Genomic DNA, 23,138 nt, shown 5'->3' on the forward strand with positions numbered 1-23,138 from the left:
TTTCCAGTAACTGGAAACGGCTGTCAGCATTTGGAATTGAGAGATGCTCTGGTCAGTGAGTCTCACCAAAGCTTACAGCAGGAAACCACTCACTCTGTTGTTAGAAAACAACCCCAAGTCTTTCGGAGGCACTGCCTAGCCTTCTGTGGGTCTCTTCACTCCATTGTCTAATTGGCTTATAATTTTCCAGTTCTAAACATCACCAAGCTGTCTGTTGCATCCACCTCGCAAACCCTGAAGTTCCTTCTACCTTAAACTCCCATCTTATGCACTCATGGCTTCTTCTCTTCCCACGTCTAGTTATGTACCTGTCACATCCTCAGATACCAGATAAAACCCCCTTAACAAATGCCTCTCCCCAAGAGTTGCCTAAGCCCAGGACAAGCTAGGATCCCTCCCATGGTTCCCACAAATGTGTTTTTGCTTTACCTTAGTACTTAGCCCTAGAAAACAGTCTCTGGATCCTCCCCCCCCCCCATTAGCTTGAAAGCTTCAAGAAGCTAATGACTATAAGGTGGTTTGCTTTCCTCATTGGAACACAGAGAAATGCCTAGCTAACAGCAGATACCCCATAAATATATGTTGAATAAAATGAATTTCCATATCTAGATACCCTGTGAATATTTGCTGAATAAAATGAACTTCTGTATCTGGGCTATATTCAATTTAATGAAGTCTCCTTTTGTGTTGGTTCCTGTATCCATAACAAAACCACAATGCCTGGAACACAGCAGATAGTTAGTGTATAAGTAGATCTCATTGGTATTAACCATTCATTCAAATGTCACAGGAGCGCTTACGTCAGGGACCCTTCAAAAAAGGGTCTGTGTGAAGTATATCAGCCATTTCAATTTGACTCTCCTGATGTGCTAAGTATCCGCTGGCTTTTATATTCAAATTATTCATCTCACAACAATGAAACATTCTCTATTATCAATAATACAAAACAATAATAATAATAATAAACAAAAGACTTCCACCTTCAACAAATTCTCTGTCCACCTTTCCTGTGTGAACCGCTGCTACCAGTTTAGACTATACCACTTGGAATCTGTCTTCCACAGTGCAAAACATGTATGACATCATTGAGGGGGAAGTGCACATGGACATTGGAAAATCCATTAACCACTGGGATTTTCTTATACTTTGTGATATAAGCAGCAACTTAGAACTTTGTGCCAGTCAGTCTTTCTGTCTGACAATCTGTCTTTTTTTTTCTTTTGAAAGTTTCTTGGTAGATATCTGTCACTATTTTATTTTATTTTTTTAAGGTTTTCACATAGCTCAGGCTGTCTTATAATCCACTATGTGGCCCTGGCTGGCCTTGAACTCTGGATATTTTAATGTCAGCCTGCAGGATGCTGAGGTCCTAAAAGTAGGCCACCATGCCCAACTGTCTCATGGCATTTAATGTCACTGTTTCATTGTCGTGATGAGACTCTTCTGGTGACACTGAAAACACAGCCTGGCCTCTCACAAGAACAGAATTAGGCAGCTGGGGCTTCCACTAAGTGATAGTAACTAGCTAGCCTTGCTCCCTCTGTTTCAGGTTTTGTAGTAAGTAATCTTAGCAGTAGGTAAGAAAGACATAGCCTTTTGGATAGTAACTGGGATAGGCAATCTGCTATGAAGTCATAAGTAGTTTAATTGGTAATGCTAATACAGATTCAAAGAAGATCCTATGTACTTGAAGAAACATGACAGTATCAACCACCATATTTGCCAGGAGGCATTAGACTAAGGCTGGAGACTTGTAACCTCCAAAAGAGCACACTTTTCATCAAGCAGTGAGAATTAAGATAATTAAGGTCTTTTTGGTGGTAATGGTAGTGGTGGTGGTTGGTTGGTTGGTTGGTTGGTTGTTTTGTTGCTTATTTTTCTTTGGGTTGCGTTTTGTTTTGTTTGTTTTGTTTTGTTTTGTTTTGAAACAGGTTCTCTTACAGTTCATGATGACTTCAAACCTGATTTGTAGTCAAGACCGACTTTGCACTTCTGATCCTCCTGCCTCCACCTCTCAAGTGCTGAGATGACCATATGCTTGCAGCACCACACTTGATTATCTTAAGAGATGGGACCTTTCTATGTTGCCTGGGATGGCCCCCCACATCCCTGAGCACAAGTGACCTCCCCACCTCAGCATCCCCTAACAACCTGGACTACTGCACCTGGCTAATCGGCTTCTTTTGAAACCCAGTGTCCGAAAGGACAATGTCAACCGTCTAATATGGTCTTTCTAACATAAGGTGAGGCATAGGTGGCATGAGGGAGATGAACACAGGCCACCACAGAGCTCTCTGCTCTCCTTACCTGTGTATTGTAAGCCCCTGTACTCGCTTATTGCTCCGGGAGGCTTCAGGTTGGGCCAATAGTGGAAAAGCATCTGTACTGCTGGCGGCTTCACCTGTGAAGGCCCATAGGCGATCACATACAAAAGATCCTGCAGGAGGAAGGCACATGTGTTGACTCAGCAACCTCAAATAAAAATAACGATCACTCACCCAATATAACCAAAGCAGTAGAAATTCTAGTAGAGAAGATAGGTCATTTCCCTATCCTATCATCCAGGTGCACTTTGCAGATTAAATTATGTTAGCATCTTATTTTCTTCATTTATTCATGTGTTTGTTTATATGGCCTACAAATGATGCCCCCAAGGAGGGTTCAAAAGTGCACTGTCCATTAATTCTCTAATGAGATTCAAATTAGAGAAAGATTGTTTTTGCAACAGTGTATGCCCACATACCAAACACTGAGTTTTAAAAAATATATGTTTTTCTAATAACATTTCTTAACAATCCATGTCAGCTATTTGAAAAAAAAAAGACATTTCTTAAGCAATTTTACATTAAAATCATACTGCCATGCAAGATCATGTTTGCCTAATTCCATGAATAAGATACAGTCAATTATTCTGTCAAGAAGTTCTGCTCTTGAAGTTTGATTTCTGTTCTAAGTGATAATTTTACCAGTAAAAATAAAGTATAGGTTAATCACATCAAAATTATAAGACAAGTATAAATCTGATCAAAGCAACAGTTATAATATGCAATTGTTAAAATTTATATAAATCCAGTTAGTAAATATGGGTCCATCTTGACCCAAAACTTACTTTCCAGACTTCTTGTTTATACTTCATGAGGCATTCCAATAATTGACAATGATACACTGTAAGGAAGAAAATATAATTTATAATGAAATGTAAATACCAGAAAAATCATCCTTGGAGATATAAATTACTTTACTAATAAATTACTTCAGCATCCATTTTTACTTTTATCATTAAATTGGAAAGTATTTGTCACACTTTTAGAAATCATACCAGCCCTTAGCTTTACCAAGCTTTATTCCAAAGCCATTCAGGAAGAAGTATTTTGCAAATTACACTAGCAAAGAAAATACTAGACATCTCCAGCAATTATACTTACACAACGTAAAACTTGGACCAATGCAGTTAAGAACTACATGAGAAGGGAAAGCCTCACCGATGAAGTCATATATAAGCTCGTCGTTTTTGAGTGAACTCATTCTTTGTCAGATGTTGCGCTGAGCCGTCCACACACGTGACGTCACAAACACGAGGCCGTGTGTAGTTAGGAAGCTGGTGCTGATTTTCCTATCCCCACAAGACTGAAAACTACTGAGTGACACAGAAATTCTACCACTTGATCAATAACCCTATCCTCTCTTCATAAAGAAAAAAAAGTCCATCTCAGAAGCTGCCGGCAGATGTAGCCGGCTGGAACTGAGTCCCAGTGACAGGAAGTTTGGTTTTTTGCTTTCTCATTTGTTTTAAGTGAAAGAGTTTTATTAATCCTTTGAGAATTTCGTATGATGTATTTTGATCATATTCTCCCCTTATTTATCCCCTAGCTCCTCTCAGACCTACTCCTGACTTTCCACCCCCTCCCAACTTTATGGGGTTTTCCCTTTTTTTATAATTGTCCCTCAAGTCCAATTTTTATTGTCCATATACTCATAGGTGTGGGGCCATTTAGTAAAACATGGTCAACTCATCAGTGTTACAGAAAACTGACTCTCTCTCCACAGAAGTCACCAATGCTCCATTGCTACTCAGTTATAGGTGGGGCCTTGTGAGCCTCTTGCCCCTCAAGCTTGAATGCTAAATTGCTTGACTTTTAAAAAAGATTTGTGTATCGTTTATGTGCATGTATATGTGTGTACATATGTATGTATGTGTATGCATGTATGTATATATTTATGCATATATGTACGCATGTGCACTGTGCATGTATGAGGTACCCACAGAAGCCAGAAAAGGATGCCAGAGCCTCTGGAACTGGAGGCAATTGTGAGCCACCATTTGGGTGCCGAGAAAAACCAACCATTACAGAATCCTCTGTAAGAGCAGCAAGTGTCTTAACTATTAAGCAATCCCTCCAGCCCTACATTAAATTTTTTCTCTGATGTCTAAGAGCTGTTCTGATTAACAGGCATAAAAATACAAATTTAGAATGCAGCATGACACCATGTCCGTTTAGCAAAATAACAGTGGTAGGTTCGTGCCTGGGGCCTGGGAACTCGCCAGCCATTTATTATAAGCCAGATTTACAGTCCCAGCATGCATTTCCTCCTGTGGCTCAGGTCTTAAATCCAATCTGAAAGCAGTTGGTTACCACCATATTATCTGTGCCACTACTGCACCCAAGGGCCTATCTTGTCCATTATGGTAGTTCACAGGGTTCATAGCTGGGTAAAACTGTTGGGTTTTTTTTTTTAACCCTAGCAATCTACCATATAGCACCCTCTAGTACTATGAAAGCTAACCATGGAGGAAACGTCATACTGGGACCAACTTGATTTCTCCATTTCCTGTGACCAAAGCACATGATATCTTCACAGGGCAGCAGTTAGAGCTACACAACAGCATGCTTCTCTGATTTACCTGTGTTCACTTGCAAAAGAGCAACATTCATCCTAGACGGACTAGTGTTTGGTTCTTTCCATAAGCTTCTTCCCAACACTGAAGTTTATGCACTGCAGGCCTCTGTGTCATTTAAATCCCATGGGCACATTTCATCTGAATTTTCTCTGACTTTTCAGAAGCATTTATTGCTGCTCCCTACTTTTTAAATCTCTCCTCTTGTGGCTTCACTGAGTAGTCTCTGTCCTTATGCCAACACTGAGTGGGCAAGTGTCCCAGGACACTCGGTCTTACACAACATCTGATCTTCTGCAGTGTAGATTACATGGACCCCGTTCAGAGTATTCCACTGTCTGTCCTGTGAACAGACTTAGAGGGTGCCTCTGTTCAAACTGCTTCCCCTCCAAAATGCCTCACTCAGTCTATCAAGCAGAACTTGATCCGTATTTTCTTTGCTCAAGAAGCATGAAGCTATTCCTGATTATTTGAATTCCCAGAGTCATCCTCCTCTGATAAGTTAACAGCCTGTAGTATTTAATTGGTGCTTTGCACAGCTTGCTCTACGTTTATTATCTGTTTTGTGAAAGATGTCTCACTCTGTGGACCCTGGCTGACCTGGCCTCAAATGTACAGTGATCCTCTGTTTTCCTAATGATGGGGTTGCAGATGCCACCACACCTGGCTACCTCATATTGGTAATGATTTATGGGAATACACTTCGTCTTCCCAAAGAAATACAGACCCCAAAGAAGCACCATCCCTTACACGTCAGTGTGGTCTCCACAATACCTAGCAGAAAGCCCTGCACACAGGAGTTATTCAGTGAACTTTTTAAGCAAGTGCCCTTTTCATCTTTAAGATTTATTTTATTTTGAATTATTCACACATATGTGTGGGATGGGTATGTGCACATGTGTGTGAGTGCCAGTGGAGATCAGAGGCATAAGATCCCCTTAGGAGCTAGAGTGATAGGCAATTGTGAACTCCCTGATGTGGGTGCTAGGAGCTGAACACTGAACTTGGGTCCTCCAGAAGAACAATGTGTGCTTTGAACCACTGAACCATCTCTCCAGCCCCTGGTGTCTAATTTGTAATACACGATTGGCTACAAAACCAAATGGTCACTTGTTGCTTCACTACCCTGGCCCCATTCCACCAAAATTTAAAGAGTAGAAAGATAAAAAACAAACAAACAAACGAACAAAAAACCCCACCTTACTCAAAACATTACAAAACCAGTTTTTGTGAAATTTTGGGTTTGGAGTGGGTTTTTGGTTGGTTGGTTGGTTGGTTGGTTGGTTGGTTAATTGGTTGTTTTGTTTTGTTTCGGAAACTGGTGCAACAGTTCTCAAATGTGAGCTTTGTAGAAGGCAGTATGGTCATCTTGTTAGAAGTTTGAACATACCTGCATGCATTCGATCCCAAAGTGACCCTGGTGGATATTCACTTTTTAACTGTTTCTCACATCACAAGACTAGTTTTGAGTCAGAAATATAATCCCCAACACAGGATAGTTTGTTGTCTATAAACATTATCCTTCGAGCATATTTGAAAATAACAGAGGTGATTTTGTATGATCACAGTAGTTTTCCATCAATTCAAGTCCAGAAGGAAAATGCTACATTGTAGCAGTTTGTGTTATTTACCCAGCACTTAACAATGTTCCAGTCAGAACACCAAGGCCAAGTAAGCATGTGCACTCATGTTTTTAACTTGTTGATCTTAACAACATGTTAATGAATAGCAAGAAGAATTGTCCTATTTCATGGTGAGAAAAATCGGCCATGAGGCCATGAAGTTGCTCGGGCTACAAGGATGAGTCTTTTGCAAGTGAGCTCAGGGAACTCTGCCCTCTGAAGCTCCCAGAGTTAGTTCAGGTATTAAATGGTTTGTTGGAGTCAAATCACAGTCTCCACAAATCTCTTCAATGATGATACTGAGGTAAAATCAGAGCAAACCTTAGCTTCCAGAGCCTGTGTTTCACTTAAACATCAGTCACGTGGAGGCTAGGCAGGATAGGCCCGCTTCTTGCATGTTTTCCCTCCTAAGAATGATACTTCTTTGTGTGGGTTACAGTAACTGTCACCTGAATTATTGATCCGAGTCTCGAAGGCCAATTTGGCCAAAACCTTAACTCTTCTCCTGGGCCTGCCAATGTCTACTAAGTAGCTGGAAGAGGTAAAGAGGTGTGGCTTCTGTCTTCATTCTGTGTCATCCCCTCTGCCTGAGTCTTCAGGTAAGAGTCTATATATGGATATGTTAATCACTGGAGAAACTAGTGCCCAGAAATACAATACAGGGTTACTTAACTTGCCCTGGACTTGCCTAGTCTCTTTTTTCTCCCATCCCTCTTACAGAGGCCAGAAGAGGGTGCTGAATACCCTGGAGCTGAAGTTACAGACAATTTTGAGCTGCCCAATATGGGTGCTAGGAATTGAACTTGGATCCTCTGGAAGAGCAGAATGCACTGTTAACTGCTAAGCCAACTCTCTAGCCCTTCAGTGCCTCTTTCTTTAAAGACCCCAAAGAATCCCCTTGACCTTTTCTTCTATACAAGGACAGAACAAATAAATCTGATTATGAAACAGGAAATGGGCCCCTACCAGACACTCAAATCTATCAACAACCTTGAACCAAATTTCTTACACTCTGAAACCATGAGAAATAAGCGTGTAATCATATAAGCCGCTCACATCACCGTATCTGTTAAAGTATCCGGGTCAGAGCTAATCTGAATAACACGTGAATGTGATTTACAATTACATAGGAGACAAACTGCTGTGTGTCTCTAGGGATGCTACCAGAGGCTCAACTGAGGGAGGGAAAATGTGGGAGGAGCCACTTCAGGGACCACAATAGAAACTCCAGCATCCACTTCTTGCTGCTTCCTGACTGTGGATGCAACATGCTTTGTGTATGCCTTAAACTACAAGTGAAGATCACACACACACACACACACACACACACACACACACACACCTTCCTTGAGTTCCTTGTTGGTTATTTTGCCACAGCAAGAAACAAAGGACTAATATAACCCCAAACACACTGTAGCAGGGAACTAGGGCTAAGATGTGGGGTGCTACTGGAACAAACACCTAAAAATGTGGAAGCCACTTCAGCATTAGGTAATTGTAGAGAGTGCAAGCGTTGTGAGGTACATCCTGGAAAAGTCACCATTGCTCTGAATGACTATTAAAAACAACTATGGGAAGTCATAGGAAGAAAAGAGCAGACAAAGCTTCACACTTCTGGAAGCATGCTAGACTGGATGTTGGTTTAAAAACACACACACACACACAACTGAACAGTAGAGGTGATTCTGAGAAGGTGTCAGGCAGAAACGGGAACATGCGATGGCAAACTGGAGAAAAGGCCACCCTTGTCATAAAGTGACAGAGAACGTGGTCAAATTACATCGATGTCTTGGTGTTGTTCTTCAGATGCTGGGGAGACAGATGCTGTGAGAGATGAAACTGGCTGAGGAAATCCTTCTGCAAGTGCTCAGTGACCTGGTTTGTGTTTTTATTTTTGTTTTTGCTATTGTTTTCTGAGTGTGTATAGTAAAATTCCAGAGGAAAGAAATTATTTCCATCAGAATTGTTCACCAAAGAAGAAACAAGGTGAAAGTTTGCAAACCCCTCAGGAGGGACCACTGGAGGGAAGTATAACCAGGGAGCTAGAAAACACAGCAATCAGCCCTCACCAGAGAAGCCATGCACTGTGGTCCAAGACCCCCAAAGACAACTTAGAAATCACCACAGGCCTCCTCCCATCACAGGCCTAGAGGACAAGGGACAAGGACAGCATGGCTTCAAGAGGCCCACAAGCAAGTGGAGGACCTCACATTGCAGCCTATACCTCGGTCCTGCCTTATCCTTTATCAGATTGCAGCTCTTTGGGCCTCAGAATAACTTGCATCACACCCAACAAAGCTGTGGGTGCATGGATACGCCCACTTAAAGTTGAAAAGATGCGCTGTAAAGCCATGGTGGGCACCAGACCCCAGACTGTGGGGATGAAGTGGAGGTAGACGTGAGGGCAGCCACCACAGGAAGCTCCTACTACGGTAACTCTCAGCGGACCAATGGCTGCCTAGCGCTCTAGTAGCAGGGTCACTACAAAAGCCTTGGAGCCAAACCCTATCCAGCAACAACCGAGAAGATAGGACTGCCTCCACAGTGGGTCTAGAAGGAACAGCATCAAGGCGAAGAAGTACAACGCTAAGGTTTGATGCTGAATTTTGAACTCCTCCCTTCTGCCTTTGGGGCGGGGCTATCTACTCTCTGGCTGGCCCTCCGGTGTACTTTATTGTTTACATGTCTGTCCGCTTCTATTTAAGGACTTAACCCTCAGCTGCCCCTATGCGAAGCAAGTGCCCTGCCACGGAGCTGCTGTCCCAGCCCTCACGGTTGTGTTTTGGAAGCATGTGACATACTGAAGAGCAGAGCATTCTGGGAAGAATCGTGCCTCAAATCCGACAGTTATGAATCTGGTTAGTATTTATATGAACCGTTGGACCTCGGGTTTTTGAGCTGATAATGGGATGCATTAACACTTGCACGATTGTCAAGATGGAATTAATGTGTTTCAAGTGTGGAAGGATGTGAAATTGGGGAGACGGGGTAGAATGCTGGTAAATCAAATATCCATGTTTCCAAGCATCCATGTTAGATCCTAACCCCCAATACTTAACGTTAGGAGGCGGGGTCTTTAGGAGGAATTGGGGTCATGAGGACTGCACCCCAACAAATGGGACAGTGTCTGTATAACAGCAGCTCCGGAGAACCCTTTCCTTTTTCCTTCATGAGAGGAGACAGCACAGACACACCCCGCCCCGCTCCCCACCCCGCAACACCCCATCCCCCAGGGATTTAAGCCTTCACCAGACCATGAGTCTGCTAGGATCTTGATCTTCGACTTCCTGGCTTCCAGAACTTTTAAGTATTCGTTGTTTTTATTTTAAGCCTTTTTATGGTAGCTCAAGTGGGCTAAAACAGAGACTAGAAACCGGGGTCTGCCTCGATTCCAGAGACTTAGGCTGAAGACAGAAAAGTAACTTAACCCAGAAGGTCAGCCTGGGCAAGATAGCAATAAAAACTCCATCTCAAACTATCAAGATAATAACCAAAACTATACCCAGGGTGACACTAGGACTGAACTGTATTAGTGAGTATGAACAAAATACATTGTATGAAATTCTCAGTGAGTCAATAAAAAATATTATTTTTAAAGTTTTAAAATAAAAAACTCAATTATTATGCTACTTAAATAGACTAAAAACGATGTCATAAAATGTTGTCATTTTCTAAACAAACATTCAATGAAAATAACACCAGCATTCATAGCTTACACAACACTTCAACAGTGACCTCCAGTGCCTTGGAGGTCAGTTCCTCCAAATTAATTTGCAGTTACCCTGATGAACACCAACACTGTGGGCAAGCCCATTCAATGCCACAGGTAATCTGAGACACAAAAGCAAAAGCCAGCAATCATTCCTCTGCTATTCAAGTTGAATGCAACTTGTAGGATAATACTAAAAGGTAAGGCCACAGGAAACCATTGTTTTCTCTCCTACAATTAAAAGAATATTAAAATGTTTCTCCCTTTAAATTGTGCATGTTTTCATCAATTTAACCTATGAAAAACCTGAAACTTGGTAAAAAGATGTATGTTTAGAGATATTTCTGTGGCATTAGCAAAGCAAATTTACCCAAGTCATTGGTTTAGTTATCATTAGTTGTTAAAGTGCGGTAAATATATGCAATACACACGTATATATGCATATGAATCAACACATGTAATATGCATGAAGTGTGTGTGTGTGTGTGTGTGTGTGTGTGTGTGTGTGTGTGTGTAAGACAAGATATCACTCTATATCCCAGGCTGGTCTGCAACTAATGACAATCCTCCTGTCTCAACTTCCCAAGTGCTAACCATATAGGCATAAACCAACACACCAGCCTTACTGTTATCTCTGTTTTTGTATTTAACTTTTTCTATATAGCCATTGCGTTCCAGTCATCTGAAACTTCATCCTCAAACATTCTAAAATGTTCCCTAACAAATAGACTAACTTTAACTCAGAAGTCTGTTTTAAACCTAGAGAAGCTCTCACATGAAAGAGTCTATGTTATTTGTTGAGTGTTGCCTTGTGATGGTTTAGAAGCTGGTCACTTACCTGGGTTAGAGGTGTACTGCATTGCAATCATTAACATGGAGGATGCAGAGAGGTTAACATGGGCCGGAACGCTTTCTCTCCTGGAGGAACCCACTGAAACCAAAATTCTCTGATTAGATGCAAATTAATGTCTAGATATGAGTGCATTCTTGCTCCTTTACAAAGAGCCTTGAAAGAGCTTCCTGAGAAAGCTCCAAATGAACCGAGGAACTATGGGCATCTTCTTTATTTATTTCTTTTTAAAGATGGTGTCTCTTGTATCCAAGACTTTCTACAAAGTCAGGATGACCTTGAATTCCTGATCCTCCTGATTCTACCAATCAGAGCTGGGGAATACAGGCATGCAGAAACTACATGCAGTTTATGTAATGCTGGTGATCAACTCCAGGGCCTTGTATACTTGTTAATAAAACACTACAAACGAAGCCACATACCCAAAGTCCCAAAGCCAACAGAAATCGAGATTAAAACCACAAAACTCGAATGCAAATGCTACCATTGCATGCCACTTGGGGGGAGGGGGACAACAACAACAAAAAACACCACCACCACCACCCCCCCCAAAAAACCCATCTAATGTATAGATGCATGGAGAGGGTATAAGACCAGAATATGACTTTGTCAGAGTTGTGCTTAGGAGTGATCTCTATTCCCAAATTTAAAGGGCACATAAACATATTAATAGTTAACCTCATAAGAAAGTGAGGGCCCAGCTAGTACATATTAACACTTAGAGAGCTAGGCAAACAAGCTCCATAGAAGGTGTAACATCATATCCAACTACACATAAAAATCTTAAATAACATTGTGAAGACTATCACGCTGGTTTTTAGATGACTTTCAGTGCTCATGTTACTACACAGCTGTATCCGAACCTTCGCCCGGAGCCCCACCAGTGTCTTCATTACCGTGAGAAATCAACTTCGTCTTTCCTTCGCATCGAGCCGAGTTGTTTGAAACAAAACACTTTTTTTGAATCTGTGAATAACTGTGAATAACGTTTATCCTACACCGACCAAAGTTCAATTGCAAAGCAAATAGTCTTCAAATTTCACCTAATTGTTGTATAATCACGACAACCACTTACACACTGGTTTTAACACATCTTTAAGTGGTCTGTTCATGATGGCACCAAATTCTACATTAAAATAGTCTTCTTTTAATGGAATAGACTCTGCAGCTCCAGAAGTACTCAAAATTAGCTCTGATGAAAGTTATTTAGCATAACACATTTTCACCAAAGGATATTTTTATCCCAGCAATTATTGAGAAGACCCCTACAAAAGGAAGACTTTTATTAAGATTAAAATGTAAAATGAATTCCTTTTTTTTTTCACAAAGATAACTAAACAAGCAAGAGAAACCCCTTATAGGTACACTTATATATCAAGTTGTCAAGCACAAAGGAACAGATAGGTGAAATCTCAGCAGTCAACACTGTTTTCTACACAGTAAAGACCACTGATGCAGCCAGCCAGCAAAAAGGCAGATAATCTCAACCTCTGCCTTATTTTATTTTATTTTATTTTATTTTATTTTATATTGACGTACAGTGTGTGGGGAGTACATCTCTTTACATCCATAAGAACCGAGGCAACGCATAAGGCACCCAGTAAATAGAACCATCAAACCGCTAATGAAGGGTTGCCGGGCAATAGGCAAGACGATGAAAGTTTAATGGGATTCTATTTTGTTTCTACATCAAGACCATCTGATGCCATAAAGGACAGTGGTCTTTGCAACAGGTTTGAGAGACACAAACAAAAAAAACAGATCTCCAACTGAGCTCTGCTAGCCTGAGTCTGCTTTTATTAATCACTACGGCTGCCTGTGTCTAACTCTCAGGGCAGGTGGCATTCAGGTACATAGATCTGTTTAACTCTACACTGTAAACAAGGGCTGATAGTTAAGTGCTGAAAGTTAGAAAAAGATCGATACAAGATAAGTGAGGATGACTAATCAAGCAGGATAAACTGAAGAAAGAACTTTGAACCAAACGCTTTCCATCTGTAGCTTTTATTGTATTCAGCTCCTAAGGTCCACTCCTGGAGATCCTAGCTCATTCCTCACACGGGCTCAGCCCGTGTGAGGAATGAGAAACTCTGTTCAATTGAGAAGCACGTGGGGTGTGTCTTAGCAGGCTGGCCTTAGATCTGCCTTTGAGGAGTTCTGTACGCGGGGAGAGAGGTAAACAAGGGGATGCCCAAGCCAGTACCCAGGGCTCAGAAGGGTGAGCACATATATAACACTCCTGAGCCCTTTGTTGAAGAAGGAAAGAAAGAAATGCCTACTCCAACATAAAAAACTAAAAGAATGTCTGTCTGTCTGTCTGTACGTACATACGTACGTACGTATGTACGTACGTCTCCTTTCCCCTTTCCCTTCTTCTCACCCACCCATCTCATCCCCTCTTCTCTGATCTGGTCTCCTCCTCTCCTCTCCCCCTTCACCCCCCTTCCTCTCTCTCACCACATGTATAGTCTTTTGGTGACAAGTGTTTTCACCTTTATTTAAATTCAACTCAAACTTTTTAATAATAAGCATTTTTCAACAATGAAAACTGTTCAAAGAGGTTGAGAGCTGCTGTGCCCAGAGGCCTTTAAAAAAACCGGGAGAGGTGCCCGACTGTCTCGGATGATTTAAGTGAAGTCTGTTTGGAGAACTGCCCAGATGGCTTAGTGACCTTTGGATGTCCCTGTTACCTCTGCAAATCTATGCTGTCCCTCAAGTATGGCCATCTATAAAGTCAAGAGTTCCCCTAGGACACAAGCCCCAGGAAACTGCCTCCAATACTTACATAAACAGACGGCATCTTGCAATTTCAAAGCCTTCTACAAGACCGAATAAAATCACCATGGCTCTAATGTAATAAACATACACAAGCAGACATCATTTACTGAATCTTGTTTAAAAAGGCATGATGTAAACGGGTATGCAGCTCAATCTCATGAGAGAAAACAAACAAACAAACAAAATACAAAACAAAACAAAAAAACCCCAAAACACATAAAATTAAAGGGAAAGGATGATTGTCCTCAGGAAATATAATTTAAAGTTTCCAGGCCTTTTGCTCTTCCCCAGTAGCACCAGAACAAAAATTACCATCATGCCTTCCTGCCTCGAACAGCACCAATCCCCTAACAAGTGCCTGCATTTGACAATGTGCTTATTTGTGGCTCTTACACGAATCTTGCCTTTAGAAGCAAGCAGATAACGAAAGCCGTTTTATAAGTGAGAGGTGAACTAGCTGCAGGAAAGCACCAGCGTTACCACGGGGACAATGACAGTCCAAGACAAGGACAATCATAGCTAATGCTCCAGTCGCTCACTCAGTCAATCAACACTACTTTTCATAGAAATGCACCGGACATCATTCTGGGCCCTTGTAGGTGGCTATGTATATTACTTAAGATTAAACAAAATTTAGAATTACATTCTTCAGCCTCACTAGAGACATCAGACACACTCAGCAACCCTCTGCGCAAGTGGCTACAGTATGAGGCAGCATAGACTTTTTATGACACATTTCCATTATCAGAGTTCTGTGGACAGTGTTGTTCCACAGAAGAGGACAGACATCCACCAGTGAGAAGCGGGAATCTGGGCAAGGAAACAGAGACAAGACAACAGAATGTTCTGCATTAGGTTAGAAGGGAATATCTTTGGAGAAAGATAGGATTCTTCAGAGTGTCCAGGAGCGTGGCCCGGGAGCAGAAGCTCTGGCTGCATGGGCCTGACCATCCAAACTCCACCCAGAATCCACAGAAGAAGCTAGATATAGTTAGTGGCTTGCATCTGAAGACACAGAAACTCCTACAGCCAGATAGCAGGCAGAGTCTGGAGAACCCACGAGAAACCTTGGGCCACCTGGCGTGGGGAACACATCATGATAGTGGAAGCAACAAAGGAGGTCCTGCCTCAACGAGGTACAGAAAACTGAGGTGCAACCCAACTGTTGTCCTTTGACCTCCCATGAATCTCTGTCTGTCTCCCCCCCACACACACACCTTTCTTTGAAAGATGTGGTACTTGAACTGAGACCTAAAGCAAACACATCCCGAGGGCGTTTAGAAGGGCTCCGAGGTGAGGGAAATTGTATAGAGCAAGCACCAAAGCTTGATGATGCCTTTGTAAAATCACAGAAAGGCTGGTGCAGATATGCAGAATGGTCTTGCAGCAATACAGTGACAGTGACAAAAGCAGAGAAGCTGGCCACAGCCAGCACACACAGGGTCTTGTGAGCTAAATAAGGCCACTGAACTGAAGGAGTGACGGGAAGCTGAATGGTTTGGAGGAGGGATGTAACGTGATTTAATCTACATGCTTAGAAGGTGGCTCTGGGTTTGAGGTAAAGAACGGGTGGTAGAAAGGCTAGCCAGGGAAATAGAGAGACCAGGTCTGAAGGTATTAGACTGACCCAAGTAACCACTGTAAGACTGGGCAAGGATGAGATAGGATACATTGAAATAAACCCACTGGCCTTTATAGTCTTCTAAACAATAAAGACAAGGGAGTGACCTAGGATGAAGAACCTCCGAGGACACGTGACAGTCACCTCCTACCTTGGCCAGATAGCATTATTTGAATAGCGAAGCAGATTCTCCTCTCAGAGGCCTTGGGCTGTGCAAGCAGAGATGACTGTTATCCGTGAGGGACAGTCTCTGTTCAGAAAGAGCCATGACTTCAGAAGGCATCAGCTACGCTCAGAGGGAGGACCAGAGTCCTGTGACTCATTAAAATACTCGCCAATTGGGTTAGTGAAGAGCCATGGAAGCAAGACGCCTAACTGCGCAAGTACCATGAGAGCAAAACCTGTCATGGTTTTATGTGGGCTGTCACGTAAGCCATGGAAGGCCATGGAAGGGCCAGCCTCTCCTAGATGACCTCAGTGTATAGGAGAGTGAACCCTCTGAAGAACACGAACAATCTCAGCGACTAGTGTCAGTGTTTGCTGCAATGGGACTTAATCACTATATCTATGATTTTCCTGTGCATTTGATCCACTACATATTTGCACAGTATCATAGAATATTCGAATTCAGGTCTCATACGGCTTTCTTCTCACGGTCTCACCGCAAAGATGGGATGTAGACGGGGGAGTTATAATTAGTGACAATTTTCTAGCTAAGAAAATGTCAAATTAGGGAAAGAGAGCTGTCAACAGCCAAAGGACTATAATTCTGCCCCCCAACGAATCCCGATCCCAGACAGTTCTCACAGTTCAACCATAAAACTCTTACAGCGGCACCTACCTCATTAGCTAGGAAGTGGAACAGGAATAGACATTACAGTGATGATTCACGTGGCATCCCTGGCTTGTCTTTTACTGTCTTTTGTCTGTGCAAGATTAGTCTTCATAAGACCATCAAACTAAGCCGGGCAGTGGTAGCACACATTGTTAATGCCAGCATTCGGCAGCAGAGGCAGGTGGATCTCTAAGTTTGAGGCCAGCCTGGTCTACAGAGTGAGTTCCAGGCCAGCCAGGATCAAACAAAGACCATAACACTATACCACGTGACCCATACGGTAGCCAAAACCAAACGATAAATGACCCTTGGCCCAGAGCCTGGAACCAGATATTCAATGAAGTCATATATTGTTTTTAAATCAACTCAAGGTTTGAATGAACCTTGATTTTCCTAAGGGTCAGTGCCTGAAAAAAATGTAAGTTAGGGAAGAAGCTGTGTTAGCTAGCACAGTCCAGGGCGCTGAAATTCTTGAACATTATTTTTCTTCAAAATAAGCAGCCTACACTAATGGGCACTTACTTAGACCTACATCTAAGTATCATCCTCCAGACATCCACATTGCAATTTGGTCCACAAATCATAAGTTCTTTATTGGAAAAAGAGAGGTTTCCATGGTGATGTGCAAATGATTTTTTTTTTTTTTTTTTTTTTGCAATTCTTAGTAACTCTTTTAACATCTTTTCATAAACAAAGTAGATCCCACACATATGGAATAAAGAGAGCTGTATTTTATTTATGAAAGGAGTTTAAAACCATGTCAAGGATAATTCTTATAATAAATTGATGTACTATGAAACCTCAAAAGGAGTTACTTAAAAACAAAAGCATAGGCGATTAGTGGGGTAGTAAAGATGGCGTCAGCAGTCTGCATGCTATGTGGCCAGTGCTTGGTTTGAAGAATTGGATCCACTTCCAAGTCTAAACTGCATCGTCTAAGTAATACAGACAATGGTATGATCATTAATTATATAATCATAAATTATATAATTATGTTATATAATCATTAGTGACAATCATTTAAAAACTGACAGAATTATCCTTGCTTTCCGTTCACTATAGGAATGCCATACCAAAGAGATACTTTTTAACGTCTTCCTGTCAGTTTCCTTTCGTGTTGTCTTTTCTTGTTTGTAACAGGGTCTCACTGGCCTTGAACTTGTGGCCTTGAACTTGTAGCTATCCTCCCACTTGAGTCTTCCAAGTGCTAACATTTAAACCTGCACCTTCACTTCCGGTAAGTCCTTCTGGCATAGACTACCAAGCATTCAGAAAATGCAGCACCTTTGATTCTAACACATTTGTACTGAAGTAAAAATATTCTCCACCAAGTTAAAAGCCCCTGTCCTGTTTCTGTTTGAAGCTCTAGATATTGTAACAACTACCAAAAATAGTGTGAATAAAATACTAAGAGGTATATCCTCACCTCAGATTATTATAGGAATCTGGGTCTATGTAAAACAAACAAACCAAAAAAGGCCTCGGTAATCTATCGGCAGGTGTGGAGACTGTCACTATATTTCAAAGATTTAAAGATGACAAAGATCGACTACTATTGAACTACCAGGAAGTGCTTAGCAGTCAAGGCTGAACCAACAGACTAAAACCAAAGTGACAAAACACACACAGGAGCCAGGAGCCAGGGGCCAGGTCCACCCCTGGTTAGACAAAAGCATGTACCAGTAATGTAAAATAACATTGATGTTATCCAATCTAGAATTATTGCACCACAAAGAACCAGGGAGAGCCAAATTGTTTTCTGAAACCACCCCCCTCCTTAAAGTTGAAAAGTCATTAAGTCCCAGAGACGTGCAGTGACTTGATCACACCTTCTAATGGATATCAAGTTATTCCGCTAATAAACACTGACACTCACAACTTTTTTAGATTCGCATCACTCAGCTTTTACGCTCAGTTGCTTCAGACATTTGTGTAAAGCAAGGGTTTGTGACAAGGTTTATGCTGAAGACTTCTAATTAAGGAGCAATTAGTCGCCAGCTCTGAAAAAAAAAAAAATGAGCCGACAATACCTGATCAATCTTCAGCACAATGTCAGACACTCACTTCATTAATGCCTCTCCCCAAATTACTAACTTAATCTAAGAGCTAGGGGAACAGTGAACTAGGTCATTATTGGGAAGATATGGCCTCGATTGCAATTCTTTTTTAAAAGATTCCTGTTCATTTGCTTAACAGTTGACCTTGTTTATTTAAAAATAAGATCACAAAATTCTAAGGTTATATCCACAAGCAAGCACTGATTTGTGAGATCACACAGGTAGAGAAATGAAATATCCTATAACCCTGAATGACATGGTCAGTCTGCTCATTTTTTTCCCATTGCTAAATGATTAGGATAAGGGTCAGATTCCTTGCTAAAAAATACATGGAAATTACAGATCTATATCTAGATTAAACTTGGTTACAAGATAAGCCAAAGAGGACTAAGGAGATGGCTCAGTGGTTAAGAACACTTGCTGCTTCTCCAGAGAACGGGGGTTCAAATCCCAGTACCTACAAGGCAGCTCACAGCTCTCTGAAGCTCTGGTTTCCTGATAATCCAACACCCTCACACAGACGTACGTGCAGTCAAAGCAACAACGCACATTTAAAAAAAAAATTAGACAATGTAGCCGAAAAGGTACACGTGTTGGCCAGTTGTTGTCACAACTTTAGTAAGGGCATAAGTACTAGCATTGATACTAGACATGACCAATAGAGCTATTTTTATCTTTAAAAAAAAAATCAAGATAAGGAAAGCAGGCATGGTAGCGCATGTATGCAGTCCCAGTATTGAGGAGGTTGAGGCAGGAGGATAGCCATGAGTGACATAGTACTGGACCAACCAAGGTAGACAGGAAAACTGTATGTACCTATGTTTAAAATAAAAAAGGAGTGAGAAGACATAAGTAAGACCCACTGAGTGCCAGGCCCTGAGGTGTCACCTACCAGTGTCCCAGGCTAAACCTTCACCTCTCAAGGTGCAGCTACAATTATGATGCCCGAGGCAGCTATGATTATTATTTTACAGACACAAATCAAAGATTAAGTTCATACAGCTAGCCAGTGGCCGAGCTGAGATTTGCTAAGACTTGTTGAATTCTAAAGTCGTAATTTTTTTCAGATTAGTCCCTGAAACATTGGTTAACCCACAGTCCACCTCAAAAGAATGCTTTAGAGGCCGCGATGATAGAAGCTACAACTCAGACTTCTCTTCTCTTCACTTTGTGGTCTGCAAAGCCTGCAGAATTATATCTATAAAAGTCAGGTACAGTGGCCCACACCTATAATCCCAGCACTCACGAGTCCAAGACAGGGGATCAAGAATTCAAAGCCACCATTGACATAGCCAATTGAGTTCCAGGCCAACCTGGAGTGAAGAGGCCTTGTCTCCAAAAATATAAATACAGGCATACACACACACACACACACACACACACACACACACACCTACATACAAGACTGGTCCCAGACTTGTGACCGTGTCTTTCACAGAAGTCATGGGCTTTGGCTTTTTTCAAAGTGTGCTATAATTTTTGACTCATTTTGTCATCAAAATACTGAGAAGGAAAGCTGATCCAGTTATCAGCACTGAACTAAAGCTTAGCCTCGTGAACCGAGCTGCTCAACACTCTATAGCAGTCTAGGACAGGGCTGGGACCAGATTCCATATATCCATACTCTCTCCTGCTTTTCCCACTTCATCCACCTGCCTTCACATGCAGAAGGGCGTGGTTTTCACACCAGACAACACTCTGCCCACCTTCTTTCTAATGTGAAAGAAGACACTGTAATCTATATGTAGGGAACACAGAATGCTTTGACACATTGCTTCTTCCTATTCCTAAGGGCAAACTAAGCAAATACAATGATTCTAAGGTCCAATATTTCACATCATCAACTTCCAACACTATGTAAATGCTGAACCAATGGAATTTAAAAAAAAAAAATGTGTGCGTACATTTCAAACGATTCCATTATAATCTCGAAAATGAAGTGCCTGTACCAGTAAACACAATTTCTATTTGTATAATATACAAAGATAATTCAGGATGAGGTGAGATTGGACTTACATATAGCCATTGGTAGAAAAGATGTGCTAAGATATTCAATAATATCCTTGTGAAGAAATGGAGGGAAGGTGGCTAGCGTTGAGATCATCGTGTAGGGCAAAGTACTCAGAACATCATCGTTGAGAAAAGGGAGCAAACACGTGGTCGTATAAAATATTGACTGTCCAAGATCTACAAAACAAAAATACGTAGTCAGCCACTGAAGACTATGCCCTTAACAAAATATGCTAATCTTGTATTTTAAGTTTTAATAAGCTGGTTTTAAACTATAAAAGCAGCTGTTATTCCCTTCCTACTGAGGGCTCTGAAACCCTGCCAAGCAAATGTGCAATGTATGTAGCAATTAGTCGGTGAGTGTATTAAGAAATGAGTCTGGTCTGTGAGTTTCTCAATAGTGTATCAGTCACCTACAAACCTCGCTATTTAGATGACCCCGTTGATTCCATTTAATCTCAAAGCCCTTTTTCCAAGTGAAAAGTGAAATTGTGACATCCCTCCATCTTGCTTAAAGCTCCATTGCGTTTCATAAAGATAACTGAAACACAATGAGGTGCCCATTCGGATGTTCAGAAAAAGCCAAGGCAGGATCAGAAATAAAACTTGGCTCTTTCTGCTCTACTGACCGAGCCACACTGGTCTGATACTTGTGAAGTCTTGGGCAGTGAGGTCATTTGTAACCTCCAGATTCTGTGAGCTTCGGAGAAAGGGAGCTGTGAGCTGGTGGCTTTGCGCAACCCTGTGTAATTAGTTGTTAACGCTTCAGAAAGTCAGCCTCCCTTGAAATAATCTCTCAAGGCTTTAAAATGCAGATAATAGCAATACCTACCTGGCTTTGTAGAAGGTTTAGATGTAATAAATACAAAGAGCTCAGCATAGCATAGCACGTGCTCCAAAAACATTAGCTACTACTTATTGCCATTAATATCACTAGCATTGTTGCCTGCGCGAGAAGTGAAAATAGAGGACCTTCAAAACAAACCACAACTATTTAGCTTTAGAATGGAGGGCGAATAAATCCATTACATTCAATGCACATTGTGATATTTCTGAACCTCCCAAAGTATAGGCCATCAGCCAAGGCTTGACATGAAGATAGATCACTTCTGTATTCATTAACATATCAAAGTCTTAGACTCTGGTCTGCTTTGGCCTAGATTTGACTTCCAGAACCATGTGCATTCTTAAATTTATTTTCTGATAGTCATGAGCATTAATGTGTCGTGTCAACCAGCATGTCAACTGACAATGTGGCCAATGTGCATCCTGGAGAGCCAGGGTCCAGCGCCTTTGAGCTCAGACCAACGGGTGGAAAATGCACAGGTGTTTCAGTGTGAATTGCACAAGGCCATGTATAAGAGACACCTCAGATCTATTCACTGAGCCTTTTTAGGCTGAGTCTAAGAAGTCTAATTACAGATTATTAGCACTGAAAGGGCTTGGAGGTCCACCTGGGTTATTTTCCAGCCAAAGGACACTGAGATCTGGCTAGAGAAGTGACTGCCCAAATCACAATTCGCCCGTGGTTGAACTGTTCCTGCTCATTCTTATAGGCCAGAGTGGGCACAGAGCCTCTGAGCATGGAGCAATCAGTCAGTCTCGGCTCAGCTCACTAAAGCCTCACAGGAAGCTTGCTCACATCAGCCGGCAGGACCACTGCTCACTGACTCTCACTGAAGAACTGCACATTCCAAGTTACCTCATGACCCGGTGTTTACAGGCAGCCCTAAGCAAAATGGTGCTGTCTGGATTTTCTAGACCAGTCACTAGAACGAACTGGGGAATTTTATCCTACCTCTTAAGCTTTATTATGCAGAACAAGAACACAGTAAATGAATATCAAGATAAGGTCACAAAGCAGGCATAGGCATGAAAGCAAAAACATAAATCATTGTCAAGATTCACACATTATGTGGATTGCCATTTACCAAGTGAAATACCACAATCAAGAGATCTTAAAGATGAAAGGGCATCTACTCTAACCCAGAGGACCTTTCAAGGAACATTTGAATTCATACTGAGTTTAAGACTGGGTACCACAGAGCAAAGGTGCCAGTGAGTCTCAGCAGATGTGTCAATTGACAACCAGTAAGTCCCCACAGTCTGGTTCTGACTGGGAGAAGATTGTAGCACAAGAGGCTAGGTAGGTTTAAGACAGCAAAGGGTTCAAGATAAGCAACATTACAAATGTCTACGCTTTTATTTTCACTATAATATAACATTATAAATACAAAAAAAGCAAATCTGGTAATAACTATTTCATCATTTTATAAAAGTAAACAATTTAAGACATTTTAATTACAAACACTTAATACTAAAATAGCCATTAAGCATTCTTTTAGGACAGACAAGTAGCTCTATGAAAAAATAAAATAAGCCCCACCCACCCACCTGTTTCCATGCTAGCTTTTCTGTACAATGAAACTCGGGTTCTCATACTTCCAGGGACCAAGTGGCAAATGTATTAAAAACATTTACCACGTCTTAAACTTAGTTTAAAGACATCCCAGGTTTTAAAGTACTTTAAAAAAAAAAAAACAGATCTCTACTCCCCATACAGTTTTTAACTTTATTAGCCCAAATCCATATGGGATAGCTAAGCAGGCATCTCAGCCCTCCTCTGTATGGATTACAAGAACAGAGTGAGCAAACAAGGTAATGGAAAGACACAGTTGGATGGGTCGCCACTCTAAACACCACCGACACGCTGTGTGCTAAAACACCTCGCCCCATCAGTCTGCAGTAATTGCTGGTTG

The 23,138-nt window shown here is 41.5% G+C and overlaps 1 protein-coding gene across 13 annotated transcripts in view; it reads right to left on the minus strand.

Annotated features, from left to right (window-relative positions):
* Unc79 (unc-79 subunit of NALCN channel complex) overlaps positions 1–23,138 on the minus strand; it is a 229,516-nt gene that overhangs the window by 156,975 nt on the left and 49,403 nt on the right. For all 13 annotated transcript variants that reach the window (XM_076921337.1, XM_076921329.1, XM_076921327.1 and 10 more), the window contains 4 exons: positions 20,386–20,556; positions 11,067–11,159; positions 3,110–3,165; positions 2,308–2,437 (listed from right to left, as the gene is read on the minus strand). In XM_076921337.1, the coding sequence (XP_076777452.1) occupies positions 2,308–2,437; positions 3,110–3,165; positions 11,067–11,159; positions 20,386–20,556 (450 nt within the window). The remainder of the gene's footprint in view (positions 1–2,307; positions 2,438–3,109; positions 3,166–11,066; positions 11,160–20,385; positions 20,557–23,138) is intronic.

The sequence above is a fragment of the Arvicanthis niloticus genome, chromosome 23 (assembly GCF_011762505.2).
Source record: "Arvicanthis niloticus isolate mArvNil1 chromosome 23, mArvNil1.pat.X, whole genome shotgun sequence".
NCBI lineage: Eukaryota > Metazoa > Chordata > Mammalia > Rodentia > Muridae > Arvicanthis > Arvicanthis niloticus.